The 17,349-nt window shown below is 41.6% G+C and overlaps 1 protein-coding gene across 2 annotated transcripts in view; it reads left to right on the top strand.

Annotated features, from left to right (window-relative positions):
• PRKCD (protein kinase C delta) overlaps positions 1 to 17,349 on the top strand; it is a 60,015-nt gene that overhangs the window by 29,994 nt on the left and 12,672 nt on the right. For both annotated transcript variants that reach the window (XM_058812701.1, XM_058812700.1), the window contains exons 2-4: positions 4,382 to 4,516; positions 8,345 to 8,544; positions 9,795 to 9,855. In XM_058812701.1, the coding sequence (XP_058668684.1) occupies positions 4,402 to 4,516; positions 8,345 to 8,544; positions 9,795 to 9,855 (376 nt within the window). In that variant the 5' untranslated portion in view covers positions 4,382 to 4,401. The remainder of the gene's footprint in view (positions 1 to 4,381; positions 4,517 to 8,344; positions 8,545 to 9,794; positions 9,856 to 17,349) is intronic.

Raw genomic sequence — 17,349 nt, 5'->3', positions numbered from 1 at the left:
CAGCTGATTAGGTCTGCTGCTATGTGTCTTTTTGACAAGGCTCATAACAGCAAATACAATAAGCTTCTTGTAAACTGACTTCATTTTTAGATTGACTTTTACATACAGAGCATCAAATAAAGGCCAGGGCTTGAAACAGAACCTGCAAAAAGTCTCTGTAGACTAATCCTAGGTGTGCAGTGTAGACAGTGGTTAGCACCATATTCCTTTGGTTCAGTCCTACAGCACAGACACTGGTTTTCTCTCTTGGACCATCAGCTGAAAGGATCTAAGTGCAGGGAGTGTGGGTTGTCACACATAGGAACAATAAAAACACCCAGTCTGCACAGGTGGAGGATGCTAATCCCTCTTCCAGCATCTTTATTTGCATTACACAATGCTGTATGATTGCCATGCAAGCAGCACAATCAGCTTTGCAGGCTGTACACAAAGACCACAGAGACCCTTGTTCCTGTGTTTAGAAGTGCTGTGGGGACAATAAGCTGGACAGTAATTTGGTGCTGTCTTTCTTGTCTGTTGCCAGAATAGAGGACAGGAAACCCTTGTGTAAAAAAAAAAAGGTTGAATATAATCTATACTTTTGCATCTTAAAGAAGGAAAAAGTTACTGCTTCGTCTTTCCAGGGAAGAATGCATGGTTTATGGGGTGTGGTGCTGTTGGTGATTCCCAGAGCAGCTGTGTGGCCTTGGAAGGAGCCTCAGCAGGAATCAGGCATTTCATGGCACCCAGAGCAGTTCTGTGGGACAGCATGGAACAGCTGGGATGCCTTGCAGCTTTACATCCATCTGCAAAACATGTCACAGTCTAATACAAGGAAATCAGAGGCACAAACCTGCAGGGGAGTTTTCTCAGTTGTATTTCTCTTGGATCCATGGTCCTTATCAGTGATGGAACAGCCTGGCTCTGTTTGGGCCCGTTGGTTTTCAGTCTCTTCAGTGCTCTGTTGTCAGCCAGTGTCAGCGTTTCCTCCACATCATCCACTGCTTTTCCTCCAGATCATCCACTGCTTTGATGTGCCTTCCTGCTTTGTGTAAAAGTTACAACCATGTCTTTGTCTCTGGGCTGTGTTAGGGCTGGCTTGTCCTCACTGTTTATAACAAGGCAGAATTACAGCAACAAAGGAACCCTGGCAAGCACCACCTTCCCCCCAGCCCCTGAGAGCTGGGCACTGCTGGAAGGAGGAACACTGCAGAATTTACCCTTTGTCCCTTTGGTCTCTGTGAACAAGGTTTTTAATCTAATGTGAATTTTGTGCCAGCAAATCTTGATAAAATTATCCTAGGAATATTTAATATTTTAATTTGCTTTGAAGGTTTCTTTAAAACTGCGTGTTACAAACACATCAGTGGGAAAATTGAGCATTTGTTCATCTGGCAGGTGTTGACATTGATGATGTGAAGATGTTTCCAGTTTCCCCCTCTCTCTCCGTAGTTGATAATAACAGTGTTGATTTTCTTTCCATATTAAATAATCAAAAACTCTCAGTTTTAAAGCTCAGTTGAAAGTACAGTGGATTTTGCAGAATCTGTCCCTGATAGCATAGAACATGGGTTTAGTTTGCATTAGAGAAGGTCAGGAATCCTTGACAAAGTGAATGTTGTGCAGGACAGCATCTGATGGTGTGCTCTGAGCCCCCAGGTGTGGCCACCACCAGGTACTTCATCTCCAGTAATGTTACTGGAATGTTTTTCCCTTCGTTTTTTGGGTAGGTTTTTTTTTTTTTAAGATTGTACTTTGACTTTGAAACTGTTTGAGATATTGAACCTGTCATTTAGACTTGGAGTATTGTTGGAGCTCACATCTCAGTTTTTCCACCATTTGGTTTGGATAAAATTTTGCCCTTTAGGGAAAACAGTTTGGCTTTAACACTTCATAGCTGCAGTGTAGATAATATGAGTAGATTTTACAGTCTCCCTCAATTCAAAGCTAGTGTTTTTCAGCAGTTTCAGTTCTTGACAGATACAGCCTTTAAAACAAGATTCAGCACTTGTGCTGTCACTTCTGTAGCAGTGACAGAGACTGGAGGTGGACTCTTGTCTAAACTGCAACAAGCAAAGCCTCTGTGCTGCTTTCAGTGTCTTTCCTTCTCAAATGTGTTCTCACATGAGTGTACTCAGCAGGGATTTTGAGAAACTTTGTTGATTTAAAATTAATCTCTTTCACTGAGTTTCACTGCCAAAAGCAGTTTTAGTGGGGTATGGTTTTGTTTACAGCAGTGCAGCTGATCCTTGTCAACTATCTCACAGTACATCTTAGCATAGGAAAGGATCAGAAGATGTATTTGAGGAGCAAATCCAAACCCTCCTTTCTCACTTAACCTCTCTCTGTCACAATGTAGTCTACCACATACAGTGAAGAGTTTGCATGCAGGCATTCAAGATCTCTACATCTGTGAAAAAAGCATATAATGTGTAGGAGTGGAGAAACTTAGCAAGAGCAGGCAGCTGCTGAGTTTGTTTGGGCTCTTTTTAAGCTCTTTTTAAAGCAAAGTTATCTTCTAGTTTCCACTGTGACCTTGGGCTTTGAGCACCATCAAAAACTCTGGGATATTGGTGTTTTCTTCTAACTGCTGAATTGCTTGTGTGCAGCATTTCCGAGTGAGAAGTGAGCATTGGACATGCACTGAAGCTGAGTACAATGAAACTAACAACAAATAACCATATCCAAAACTATGAAACAGAGGTGAAAATATGGCATCCAAATGTATTTGGCCTCTGAAAATGAGAAAGGCTGTGGGATTACTCAAAATGTGTATGCATTGTACATGATTTATTGTATCTGATAACTTGGAGATAAAAAACAAAATTGTAAATCCTTGTATTCTGTCTCAGGACTAACACTGGCTTGAGTAACATGGGCTGAGTGAAATCAGTGCAATTGTTAGTTTAGCTTTGTCAGTGCTTTCCAATTTTTCGTTCATATAGTCAAAGGCTTACTGGAAATTGTGACTTCTTGCTGGGCTGTCCCTTGCAGCAGAATTCTCCTGTGATTCTGTTAAAGAAACCTTCCAGTGGGAGCTCCGTGTTAACCTACCCAGTTTGTTTCTACCTGTGGCCTCATGGAGCCTTAGAGCTGTTTCCCAGAGGGGAGCAAGGCTGAAATCTGGTTTCTTTTACATCCATGTTGAGTAGGAATGATATGTGATCTGCTGCTGGCAAGTCCTGCAGCTGATCACTGGGGTGTAGTTCTGAGCATAGCACAGGGTCTCCTGAGCAGCTAAAATGTGTTCCTCATTAGAACTCCTGATAAGCGCTGTGCTTAAGCTGCGCTTGTGAAAGTCAGCTGTCAGATGGTATTTGTTAATTTTTACAAAAGCTGTCTATTTTTCTTTCTTTGTGAGGTCAACTCCATCTATGGTGCCCCAAGCTGCAATAAGCAGTGGAGTAGTGTGGGAGGGTTGTTGCTTTATTGTGAGTCTGTGTGAATGAGAATTTTAGTTCTGGCTTTCTGTTCTTTGGGGGAATAAGCAGTGCTGCCAAGTAATCCTAAATTTGCTTTCTAACTCTTGTTTTACCCCATAGAAAGAAAGTGGGGAAACAGTCAGTTAAAAAAACTAACTCAATAAAAGTTAGTAATAAAATTTTTCCATTTATTAAAAAAGGTTCCCACATGGGGAGAGTGTGAGATGTGCAGGTTATACTGTCAGGAGTTATATGCTGTCTTGCTGCAGAGACTTGATTTTAATCCTTTTTCTAAATGACTGTAAAAGCCTTTTTAGAAATAGAAGAGAAATGTTAATGGTTTCTCAGGTCAATTCTTTACATTAAAAAATGCCAGCACGTGCAAGATTGCTCGAAATGTTCTTCCTAGTGCTGCTTGACTGGACAGGTTGAAAATCTTCAGTCAAAAGACCAGCCCAGCCCAGTTTCAAGTCTTAATTTCTTTTCTACCATCTCTTCCTGTTACCTTGTTATCTCTTTCCTCCTAATCCCTCCTTCCTTGCATACAGGACAAATTCCATTGCTAAAGGTGCTGTGAGTTATAAATGAAATCTGCTCTAAATTCAAGAGCTCTTAAATTGGAGGAAGACTGTAATGAAATACCTGTTTGCTGACTGAGAAATCACAGATGTTTTGAATTCTTGTGGGGTAATTCCTGACACTTTAAAACTGGTGACACAGTAGCTCTGGAGCTCTTTCTACCTATCCCTCTTCTCTTTGCTGGCATCATGTGCAGGTTTGGAGGCCCCCAGGTTGGATCACTAGCTCTGGATGCACCCTAGGATTTGTGAATGGCCACTGAAAGCAATACAGGAATAGAAGCCATGTGATTGTAGCTTCCATAGAAGCTTTGATATCTGCTGGGAAATGTGTCACTTTATTATGTGTCTCAGACCAGGTGTTTTACTCTGATTTTTCCATCTTTCTTTCTTTCCACGTAGGCTGTGTGTCATCCTGAGCAATGGCCCCCTTCCTACGGATATCTTTCAACTCCTTTGAGCTGGGACCTGGGCAGAATGATGGAGAACAACTCCAGCCTTTCTGTGCTATCAAGATGAAGGAAGCTCTCACTACAGGTGAGGTTACAAATGGAGATGCTTTTCTGAATATCAGTAAATTTTTGAGAACTACTGTAAACCTCCTTAATCTGTGAATGGCAGTGAGTCCTTCTCTTCCTATCGTGCCAAGCACTTCAATGTGATCTTTTATTTTGGAATGGGAGAAATAATAATGGCTGTTTTTTCTACCTTCACCTTAAAGCAAGGTTTCTTTATTAGTACTCAGGACAGGAGCAGGTCTGAGGGAACTGAAATACAGAGCAGCAAATACTCTTTATTGGCTTGGAGGATGAGAGGTGCAGTTTGTTATTGTTGTAGTAACTGAGGTACTTTGCCTGAGTTGTTTGCTTGAAATTACTCACACTGAAGGTCTTCTTACACAGAAACACAGAATGAGCTGTGCTGGAAGGGACCCTCAATGATCACTGAGTCCAGCTCCTGGCCCTGCCTGGCCATCCCCAGCAGTCCCACCCTGTGCCTGAGAGCGCTGTCCAAAGGCTCCTGGAGCTCTGGGGAGCTCTGTGCCCCTTCCCTGGGGAGCCTCTTCAGGGCACCACCACCCTCTGGGAGGAACCTTTTTGTAATAGCCAACCTACACCTGCCCTGACACAACTTCAGGCCATTCCCTCGGGTCTGTCACTGTCACCCAGAGCAGGAGCTTGTAACTGCACTGAGGTCTCCCCTCAGTCTCTCCAACTGAACAGACCAAGTGATTCAACAGGCCCTCAGCCTTCAGAGACCTCATCTTTACAGAAACTGGTCCAAAGGTTTATAATAGCTTGTGACATTTGGCTAGAATACACCACTGCAGCCAAACAGGATGAGAGGGAATTGATGTATTGCTAGACTGCAGCTCTAATTCTGCGCTATGGCTCTAGAGATTCACAAAACATCAAAGAATGCAGTAAAGGGTGAAGTTTCTTCTTCCTCACAACATGATTGGTCTTTCCCTTATTGCTGCGGGTAAAAGCTGCATTTAAGCTTGAAATTCGAGGCATGGTGCCTTTTCCACAAAGTTTTGTCATTCAGCAAATGTTCTAAGCTCCAAAGTAGTTTCCTAATCTGCTGGGATAACCTCTGAAGACATGATAGACATGATGTTGAAGGTGTTGCAGCTGCCAGAATATGTGGAGAAATGAAAATAATTTAAATAAGTCCACTGGTTTTTTTCCCAGCCATTTGCTTTTGAAAAGTAGAATTGTCCCAATATTTCCCAGTCTTTGCTTCTGTGTGTCTTTGACATACTAAAAAAAAAGGGGAGGAGAGGGAACTGCTTGGAGAGATGAGTGATTGGAGTAATCAGGAAAACAGTCTGATGGTCCTGTTGTCAGTTTGACAAGATCTGGAACAGCTTTTTTGTTGGATTTGAACGCTGAAACACAATCAGGGAAAAATTTATCGTATAGGAAGAAGAAACTCATAGAGCCTAATGATTAGGCATGGAGCCAGTTTGCAAACATGGGGTGTGTTCTGAAGTCAGGAGTGTGAGCAGAGAAGCCAAGCTGAGCACAGCAGAGGCAGGAATAGTGTCCTTGAAGGCTGTCCTTTGCTGACCCTCCAGTGTTCATTTGCAGACAGGGATTGTGACCCATGACAAACCTTGATTAGCATGATTGTAATTACAAAAGCAGCATGGCTGGGCTGGAAGCTGTTTCCAGTAACTGAGACACCTTCTCTATGTTTTATGTAGGGTAAAAATGTATAGACTTGACTGATCAGAGCAGATATTAATTGGGACATGGGACTAGGGAGGGGAGAGGCTGGGAACAGACTGGAATCATTCTTTCCCCTTCTAAGAATCTTACAAAGAGATCTTGCAAATTCTTTACAAACTGCTGCTGTTTCTGCAAACCCTGAATTACTGTCAAAGGTTCTGCAAATGTTCAGTCTCCTATTGCCAAGGATGCCTTCTGAATTGTGCCTTTTTGATGAAGGGGTCTGGCTTCAGCAATCCAAAAAGCAGGCCAATGTAAAAGCCTTGCTGTGCAAACAGCCTGCTTTTTATCCCCTTCCTCACCTTTATTGTCCTAATAATCTCTAAATAAATGTGTAGATGTGGCACTTGGTGACATGGTTTAACAATGGCCTTGGTGGTGCAGGATTAGTGATTGGACTTGATGATCTTAAAGATCTTTTTCAACCTAAACAATTCAGTGATTCTGTGACAATATTTTCAAGTTTTTTTTCTTAGAACCAGGCTCTGGAGGTAGGTTTGCACTGTGAAGGGCTTGAGCCTTCTGTCTGCTCAGTTCCTCAAATTCAAGAGAAAAGCTTTAAACGGAGTAGAGGAGGAATGCTCAAGTTTGCTGTGCAATGGAGAGGCCCTCAGGTGGCCGTTTCTGAGCATTTTGGGGTCTCCTTTGGCAAGTGGCTCAGGGCTGTGTCTGAGCTGTAGCTCCCAGTGCTGCTGCTGGCAGGCATTCCCTAACAAAGCAGTGCAGGGACACCATTCCCTGGGCTTGTCTGCAGAGCTCAGCACAGCTGAGTGGAGTGCATCCAGCAAGCTCTGCATCAATGAACACTGACTGTGCCTTGAGATTCCAGGAAGATTTTAATATATTAAGTACCTAACAGACCACACTGCAGCTTCCTGGGGAAGGGTCCAAGTATTTAATCTGCTTTACAACTGCCTTGATATCATAACAGTAAATGGATCATTCAGAGCTGGAGAGGCACTTAGAAAGCACTTCTATTGTAAAAAAAAAAATCTTGATAAATAGCAGAAATTATGTAGAATGTAGGAAATTGTATTCAGTTACCTGGGCACAAATGGAGAATAATTGACTTGGCAGCAAATCAGAGGAAAACTGGGAGGTGGCTCTGTGTGCCAGAGTCACAGTGAAGAGCTGGATGTGGTTTCTTGGGAGGCATCATCACTTTGGATGTGGTGATGGGACTTAGAGACTCAGATCTAGAAATATGCCAAAGCTTATCATAGATTGTGCAGTCACTGGCTGTTTTCTGTGCCCAAGATATGGACAGGAAGAAATCAGTTTAATGGGTAGAATGGGTAGCAAGGGTGGCTGAAGCTGTGTATTAGAATCATAGAATACCAGGCTGGAAGGGACTTCAAGGATCATTCAGCCTTTCTTGGCAAAAAGGAAAAGAAAATCCATCTAATAAGAATAGTAGAGCAATGTAAAACTCCTAAAGGAGTGTGCTGAGATGTTCTTAAAGGAAATCCAAAAAAAAGAAGAAGAAAAAAGGACATTTTTTGAGGTAATTTTAGCTTTCTTATTATTCCTTTACTACACAAGGTCTGCATAGACTGTAGAGGACAGATAAGGCCCTGAAATATCGTTTAAAAAGTGGCAGTCATGGTAGAGTACAATGCCAAGGAGAGTGACTTATGAATACAAGTGAAATGTTGGGATAACTTGGACATAGATTAATGGAATGTGAAGCCTTTCATCTCTCAGACACTGGTTTCAATTTAAACTGGATCAGTGTGAGGTTTATCTTAAATTATCTTGTAGCAGTAGGTGTTCACCATGATCAGATGGCACCTCATGGAGATTTGTACCAGAATGGAGCCATGCAAGTGTTCCCTGGCAAGTTGGGACTGACTAACCCAGCTCATGAGTTCCACATCAGGGTTTGTCTCTCCTGTTCTCTAGCTCCATGTTAACCCCTTCACTGCTTTTGCATGTTCATCAGGGTGGGCTTTGCCTTCCATGTCATGAACTTTTGAACTGAGCATTTAAACCTTGTTCCAGCAACAGTAAATCTGCTTGTAGTTTCAGTACAAGTATTCCCTCTTTTATTTTGTTGAGTTTAAATGCTAGATCTATGTACATTTTACAGTTTCTGTTTTTTTTTTTTTTTTTTTTTTTTTGTGGCTTTCAGAGAGAGGAAAAACTCTGGTTCAGAGGAAACCCACCATGTATCCCGAATGGAAATCGACTTTTGACGCCCACATTTACGAGGGCCGGGTGATCCAGATCGTGCTGATGAAAGCAGCAGAAGAGCCCCTGTCTGAGGTGACTGTGGGTGTGTCAGTGCTGGCAGAAAGGTGCAAGAAAGGCAATGGCAAAGCAGAGTTCTGGGTAAGGAAAAAGATTAATTCCTCCAAATTGCTGACCTAGTTTTGCATCTTTCAATCTGAATGAATGCCTTGTGCCTTTGAGGCTTACAGATTTTCCTAGGTCAGTAGAATCTCTCTAGTTTGTATTCACCTGTTACACTTGGGGCTTTTTTTTCACACCTCAATTTCTAAGACAAGAGCAATTATTCAGAAGAGTAAAAGCTAATAGTAATCAGTTTTAGCCAGTTCAGTGGTCTCAAATCCTCTGTGGTACCTCAGAACAGGTACCACATTGACATCATCAGTGTTAAACTTCCTCTGCACAACCATGACTTGGACAGAGCATCATGGCCAGCAGAGAGACCACTTAGCATAGCCTGTAAGGTTGTTTTTGTGTGTGGGGAGACAGCCTGGCATTAATAGCTGTAACTGAGGTCTTGGCCTGCTGTAAACTTTGCTGGGCAAATGTTCTGAGTGTCAGACCCTGCCTTAGAGATGAACTCCCTCATTATCCCAGTAGGATGGTGGGATTTCTGGGGATATGTTCCTGGGTGTATCTAATGTAACTGTGGTTTGGTTTTGTCCGGGGACTGGATTTTTCATCCCAAGTTGCATTTAGGGTAACCCAGGGGTACTTTGCTCTGTGCTGGAGTGAAGATTGAGTCACTCTTACGTGGTTAAGGGTTTCTTATCTTTTATGAAGGCAGCAGTTTAAGAATTAGTGGCTACATTCTGAGCACAGGAACTGACCTCAGCTATTGGCTTAAAAAGCACTTATTTTTTTTGCTGGTCTGGAGGATTTGCCACAGAAACCATGTGTAATGGTTTTGAGGAGGAAAGGAAAATAAATTATGATTATACCACTTTATTTCATTGCCAGCAACAGCATTTGATATCACTATGGTTTGTACTCTCAATAAACATATAAAGGATTGTATAGACCTCTTTTAAAACTGGGTTCCTGTGCAGATTGAGTTTACTAACAGTAAAAACAGAAGCCAGCAAACTCTTTGCAGAACGGGAAAGGGCTGTGGACAAACAATGTGAACTCTGACCGTGCTGAACTCCTGGGGACACATCAAAGCCATGCAGCACATGAGGAAAAGCAGGAGAATAAAAGCCCCTGACTCAGCTGCCATAGAGAGATGTGGAAGAGGATTGTAATCAAATAGTTATTGCATAGTCTACTTTCATACCCTAGAAAGAACTGTTTAAATTCCTGAGAGGTGCAGTCAGCCACACACTTCACTGTTGCTATCTTTCTTTCCACAGCTTGACCTTCAGCCTCAGGGGAAGGTGCTGATGGCTGTGCAGTACTTTTTGGAAGATGCAGGTATTGTCAATAGTTTCTTTTCAGTCAGTTATGTGAAAAAGGTGATTGCTTTTTTGCAGAGCACAGAATGATGTAGCTTACAAAAAAAAAATCACCTGAGTAGAATCTTATTAATTAATTTTATTCATTTCCTTTCCTGGTGTTTATTTGGGTTGGGTTTTTTTTGTTGGTTGGTTTTTTGTTGGGGTTTTTTTGTTGTTGTTATTTGCACTCATGGCAGGATTTGTTCATTTCTAAATGCTGTTGCATTTAAGCACTTTTACATCTTTGATGTGTCTATTCTCATGTTTTGATGTGATGGAAAATATACTATCTGTTCCTTTTTAGGTGCAAAGAAGTTGAATCTCTTGCTCTAGCTTATGTGGGAATTTCTTTTGTGGATTGGAGCAGTGGGTCTGATTTTCCTGGGATTCAGACATCCTATTCACTAATTACAGAAACTGATTGTAGGAATGAGGGAATAGTTTAGTATTAAAATGCAAATCTAGTCAATGATCTGATGTACCAGGTTTCTGTCTGTTTCAGAAACCTACCCAGGCTCCTTGGAAATGAACTAGGAGGGAAACTTCAAGTACAGTTATTACTGTACTTGAACAATATTGGTGTGGATTTGTGTATCTGGGGAGTCCTTTCCTAAAGGAAATGCTGTAAACCTCACAACTTGCTCAGCTTGTAGTTAAAACTTTCTCATACTAGGAATCGTGAAACCATTATTTCTTGGGAATAATATTGTAATTATAATATAACTGGTCTGCCAGATTAGCCTACCAGTCTTATAAGGTTTAATAGTATGTGTTAATAAAGAACTGAAAAGACTAAGCAGGACATTTTGAAGCATGGGTGGGTTTTTTCCCCCACAGACATTCATATTCACAGTTCTGCTCTCCAGACAAGTTCATTGAGAAGGTACCATACATTTTTGTGCATTCTGCGCAGAAGATACTGAAGACAGAATGTGATGGGCATAGGTTACATTTCAGAGGTGATGTTTTATCTTTGTGATGGCAACAAAACCCAGCCTATGTGCTTGTGGCTCTGGTGTCTAAGGAAAGTCAACACTTTAAAGCTAAATTTTAAAAAAATACTTTTTCAAGTATTTTTCAAGGGATTTTCAGGAGTCTGTAAATGGGAGCTTTTCTCAGGTTTGCATTTAAACTGCTATAAGCCATTATATTAGGAAATATTTATCTTGGTCTTTGTCATAGTTTCCTGTGCAAGGCTGTTTCATGGGGCAATGGTACTCTGATCATACATATCTAATGCAATATACAGAAATCAATTTCTCCTGGACACCCAGAAGTTTCTCAAGCAAACCTGTACAAACCCAGTTTCTGTATTTTCAGTTGTTTATTTAATGAGATTGAAACATATTTCCTCCTCTCCACACAGACATGTGGAAAAGTGGAGATGGCATAAGTGAAAACCTTCCATAATTTATTATTAGCTGTTAGTAGGAAGGTAATATAATTGTGTTCTGAAAGTACTATATTAATATTACTCAGTAATCAAAATAATTTAAAAATAGATACAATGTTCTTGCAGTTCTTTTTATTGCCTTTATTAGGGACTGCAGATGGTGGTAGATGAAGCCTAAATACCAATCAGATCATTAAGTCATGCATTTATATTCTAATTGGCAAGTTAATAGTCACATCTTAATGCACTTTTTTGACCATTGACATTTGCAATGAGTTCCTATTAACCTTCTGCTTTAAATGAAATTAGTCACCAGTACATTTTTGGTAACTAAACCACAGAGGTGATGGAAATTGCCTTTCAAGACTTTTATACATCTACATTTTGTGAAGGAAAGTCACTCAATCTGATACTTTATTGTGAACACTGCAAATATCAACATATTTTAACAAACTACTCCTCCTCAAGGTTGTAAACCTCCCTTATGTCAATGTGTAATGCTGCTAAATAGGCAAACACTGATTTTTGGCTCATCATTGCCCTGCTGTAAATGTTCTCTCCAGTTAAATCAGCACTTACCAGTGTGAGAGCAGAGAGGTTTGCTGGTGCAGTGCAAGGGTGTTTGTGCCAAGCTCCATTCCCCACCCTGCTGAAACCCTCAGGGACAGCTCACATTCCTTCCTGTGCACTTGTCCCTTTGCTCTCCCTCTGGCCTGCCTTTGCACACTGAGCTCTGTGGTAGCTGTGTTTCTAAAATACTAAAAAAGGTTTGTTCTGAAACTGGTATTTCAGCTGTTCCCTGGTTTATTCAAAGTATTCCCTGGTTTATTCTATTGCTGCCATTTGTATCTTTGAGTTATAGGTGCTACCTTTTGTTTGAAAAGCTCCAAGCATTTCAGAAAAGTGACTAATTCTTTCTTTGGCTTGTTGTGCAAACTGAAGCTGCTGTTTTTCAAACCTTTCTTCTTAGTAGCAAACATTCTGCTACCTTTAGAGAAAACTGCTTTCCTCTGCTGCAGTGGTGCAGAGCAGAGAAATAAGAATGTTACTGTTCCATTAACAGGTATATTCTTAGAGCAAAAAAATCACAGAATAAGCTGGTATTAATGGTTCTTCCATGGTAGACTACACTGAGACTTTTCATTTGAATATTCTTTTTCCAGATTGAGTCCTGACCAGTTAATTTAGAGCTGCATATGAAAAGTTGTACCAATCTTAATGTTTTTTCTTCCTAGACCCTATAAAATGGAGACTGCAGAGCCCTGACTTAGAGTTGTCAAAAAACATTTTGTCTTCTCTACTGTGATTTGAATATGAGTTTGTGCTGAAACTCAAAAGCTTTTCTCCTAGTGTGTGAAATGCGAGAACAGGGTGTTAACCTCAGTTTTAATTTTGAAATTGTTTTCCTTCTACCCCTCCTTCTCTCGTTGTAGTATTGAAACTAGGTTGTAATTCTGTAAAGCAGCTTTAGTTTTAATAGGTGGGAGTTGAAATAAGTTTAATGCTTTGCTTGGTCTTTGTTTATTCAAATGTGGTTAATGACCTCGTGGAGTAAGAAAACGCAGAACCTCACTCTCCTGAGTGTCTTGTGCAGTGTGAGCAGCTGTGGGAGTGTGCTTGTGCCTTGGGTTTGAATCCTGAATTGCTGTTTTGCTGGCTACAGCTTCCTGCAGAAAGGGGCAGTGAATTTTTTCTTTAAAATGCCATTAGAAGTGCCAGAAGGTGAGTAATTTGCATACAAACTTTTGATATCTCAATTCTCTGAATTCTGGGAGAGAGACATGAACCAGAGAGCCGCATATATGTTGAATATGTTGTTCTCTGTGTGTTGAGTGTTAGGGAAGCATGAGACTTCAGCATTTTTCTGAGTTATCTGTGAAAAAATAATAGGATATATAACAGATTTGCCATTTCAGTCTGGAAATTGTATGGGCCGATAGTAAGGTTTAAAGAAACTATCTCTATGGATGAGGTGTGTTGTGGAAGGATGGTCACATTTTTAATAAATAACAGTGATGAGGGCTGAGGAGCCAGAACTGAACCTTGTAATTGTACATGGGGATGTTGGTCTGATTTAATAATTTAACTGAGAAAATGCTGTTTCTAGAATTTTGGCAAATGTGGAGGTTATTCAGTGGCACCTCCCATCTCTAATCTGCAGCAGAAATGCAATTGCATGAATTGAACAAAAACATCTGCGGGCTTTATCTTCTGATTTTTCTTTAGGAGAATCAGACAGTTGCAGGTGTAGTGATTTCATAGATAACAGGTTGGTGTGTCTGTGGTTCCTAAGGTAGCTAACATGCTGTGTGGAGCACAGCAAATCTGATATAATTTGCTCCTTCAGTAGAAGTTTGAGATGCTTGAGATCTGTATCTTTAGATCTGTATCTGTTATTGAGGTGCTATATCTGTTGGTTTTGCTGTGTAATTTGAAAAAGAGAAAAGACCCATTTTCCAGTTTATTCCTGATTTTATCACCATAAATGAGGTACCAGAGGTCTCTGCAGAAGCATTTAGCAAAACGCTGAGCTGTACAACAAGAGTTCTGTGCACTGAGCATGGACTGTGTTCACAGTGCAGCTCTGGGTGGGTGGGAGCACTACAAAGGCTGGAGTGTGTTTGGTTTGGGGGGTTTTTAAACCTGGATTGAAAAGCAGGGCTTGTTAAAGCTGGTGCTTTGTTTTACACTTCTCTACCAGGCCATTGGTGTCAGTAATGCCTAGGAGAGGTCAAACACACACACATATTGGCCATGGCAGGACTTCATCCTGGATTTGTCCAAGGCCAGGCTGGATGGGGCTCTGGGCACCCTGGTCTGGTGCAAGGTATCCCTGCCTGTGGCAGACATTGCAAATAAATGCTCCAACCCAAACCTGTGATCCTCTGAAGAGGAGTAGCACAAAGACCAGAATGATTTAACGTAGCAAGTTCATGTCACAGAACTGTAGGCTTTGGGAAACTTCTACTTCTGTAAATGGTTTCTTGAGGTTTTTAACATTTTAATCATTATTAACTGATGATCTTTAAAGCAGTTTTCTCCAGGACCAGGTTAAAGAGCAGTTTGCCTCTGAGACAGTCCATGCTGGGAAAGTCTCCTTTCAGGAACAAGTTTTCCATTTTAATGATTGCTCTGAGAGATTAATATTTTTCTTGACCTGAAGGTGCGCTTAACTTTCAAACAAAGCCAAGTGCAAGGCTGCAGAACAGCCGAAGGAGACAGACACTGAACAGAAATGTTAGTGGGGTTTGTAATTAATTATAAAGTTTCAGACAAATCTCAGCCTGAGCAACCAGCTCAGAAAATTCCTTTCCTGTCCCTGTTTGAAGTCCTGGTTCCCAGACTCTGACAGTAGCACTGTTCTCTTTTCTCTCCACAAACAGCACCATGAAATGAGCAGGTTAAAATGCAAAATGAACTCTGAAGAGGGTAAATATTTTTTTCAATTCTTTTTTTAAGAAAAACTACTAGGGGTATCCTGAGGTTGTTTTCCTTTGTTGTTGGACTTTTGAGGTTCATTTGAGACGATGTGACATCTCACCTTGAGGTTCATTACAGCTCAGCAGAGCCCCAGCAGTATTATTGTGGTAAATGTTTTCCAGCCATGGGTTGGGTGTTGTGTTGGTGGCTTGGGCACTGGGAAATGTTCAGCAGGACAGGCCCTGCAGCTGAGCAGAGAACGCAGGGGGGGTTCACAGCAGCCTGGGGGGCTGCACTGCCAATTCCCAGCCCTGCTTCGTGGTTTCTGCATGAATGTCCAGCACAGAGGAGTTCTGGGCGTTTGTGTCAGATCAGCTGCGAGTTTTGAGAAGACACCTTGAAATATACGAGCATGTCAGTGATAAATATTAACCACAGCTCTCAGCAGAGGAAATAGATTATGTTTAATGGTGTGTGCTAGGTCCAAAATGATTAATGTCAACTGCAGGCTGCTGCAGAGGTTACCTGGACCCTAGCTGCTGATTCAGCTGTTCTGTACCTGCTCTTTTCTGACCATGTGCTGTTCATGACAAACATTTCATTTATGGAAATCCTGGCTTGCTTGGAGGGGGAAGCAGGAAGCAAAGTTTTTCCCTTTGTGTTTCTCTATCTCCATCATCTCCACCCTGCATCCATACAGTGGTGGTGAAAGTTACTTCCCTGCAGTTGTTGATTGTCTCTGAAATTAAACCTTTATTCTCCAGTTAACTCCATGGTTGGCTGAGCTGCTTAAAACTTTTCTGGAGCAATACACATTAGAGGCAATTTACGCATTAAAAATAACTTGTTAAACATGCCCACAGTAAATTGAAATTACGCCATCATTTCAGAGCCACCTCAACTCCAGATGAACCTGACTCACAGCTGCTCTCCAAACTCTGAGCTGCTTCTGAACCAGACAATGTTTTCAGCTATTCTTTGTTATATTGGTTGGTTTTGGCAAGGCAGCTGGTTGTAAAGTCTCTGTGTTCTCACGTGGAGATTTTGAGGTTTTGATGTGCTCAAGCATTCTTCCCCATTAAAGTATACTTAGGGAAAATGTGCAAAATAAAAAAAAAATTAGGAAAAATCCCAAAGTGATTAGTTTATATAATTACCCTCTCAAAGAAATAAGTGTCAATCTCATGTATTTCTCTTAAGTTTGGTATCAGGGCTTCAGACAGGGAGGAAACATTGGTGTTTCCTATAAAAACAAGTTTTGTCAGAGAATTCTGCACACAGTATCACCAATACTAAATTGCTCCATGTATTTCAGCATGAGATGTTTGTTCCTCACTGAACACTTGGTTTGCTTGTTAGGGACTTCAGGAAGGCTTTTGTCTGGTAATTTGCTGCATCACAGGTGATCTCCTCAGAACACTGCCATGAAGCAAAAGGCCTTTCTCTGCTTCCTTGCTGTTACTGATTAAATCTCCATACCAAGACATCCTTTGCTGCAGCAAACAATGTGAGGTATTGCTGCCCTTGTTTCCCTTGCAGCACACCGGTGTGGTTTCCCTGAAGCATTTGAGCAGCAGTGGGTGAGGTCTGTGTGTTTGCTCAGCAGGATCAAACACAGATAGCACAGTTTGCAGACTGCCGCAAGCTGAAGTGCAGCAGCTGAAGAGTTTGTGTTGGCTGAATTCAGCAGCCTGTTTGAACAAGGAAAAGGAATCCTGTTCCTGGAGGGACAGGGGTGGCTCAGGGATTGTCACCATGCACACTGGAAGGTCCTTTCAGGGGCTGTCAGGGTGGGTTTTTCTCTGAACCAGGTGGCAAATTTCTCAGAAAAGTACATTAATAACGAGTGGCAAAACCTGGAGACCTTTTTTGAACTTTCTTTTCACTAATATGCTTAACCTTTCCTCAATACCTGAGCTGATGATGCCATTTCTTTTCTAAGACAGCACATGCTGCTGCAGTGTGGCTGCTGCTGGCTGTGACAGATAAATTAGTTTGGGACACTCAGAAAGGTGCCAGATGACAGATTGTGTTCCAGGTTCAGCACTCTGCTGGGGTAGCAGTGGTGGCAGCCAGCTAAAACAAATGACAAGAACCAAGTGCACTTAGCAGCCAGAAAACCAGAGCTCCTGGGTAACTCTGTACTGAGCTCAGGCATTGCACTGAGTGTGACTTGGCAAAGGACACAAATCTGCTTCTGTCAGTGCTAAAAGCAAGGCTTCCCCTGATAGTGATAAAAGGAAGCAATGCAACAGAGCAAATTAAAAAAAACTATTATATTGACAATGGGAAAAACGCTCCTCTGGCTCTTTCCTTACTCCGTTGCTGTGGAAATTCCCAGCCTGCACACACCAATATGCTTTTGCCCTCAGCTTTACAGCACTTGGGACACATGAGCTATGTCCACATTTCTTCCAGGCTGGGACCCACAAGCTGCTGGCCAGAGCTGATGGAGTTAGCAGTTGATCAGCTCCTCATTGCTAGTTCAAGCCTTTTTCTTTTCCTGCTGGATGGGATTGTCCCTCAACAGACAAGAAATGTGTTCTCAGGTTAAATCAGTTACCCAGTCTCTTGATATACCTGCACTGGGTTACCTCTGCTACAAGCCCCAATGACTCAAAAATTCCTAGTTAAGACTAAATAGTCTGTGTCTCAGTC

Source organism: Ammospiza caudacuta, chromosome 12 (assembly GCF_027887145.1).
Source record: "Ammospiza caudacuta isolate bAmmCau1 chromosome 12, bAmmCau1.pri, whole genome shotgun sequence".
Classification (NCBI taxonomy): domain Eukaryota; kingdom Metazoa; phylum Chordata; class Aves; order Passeriformes; family Passerellidae; genus Ammospiza; species Ammospiza caudacuta.
Note: the sequence above shows the minus strand (reverse complement) of the source record. Positions and strands in the feature narration are given on the sequence as shown.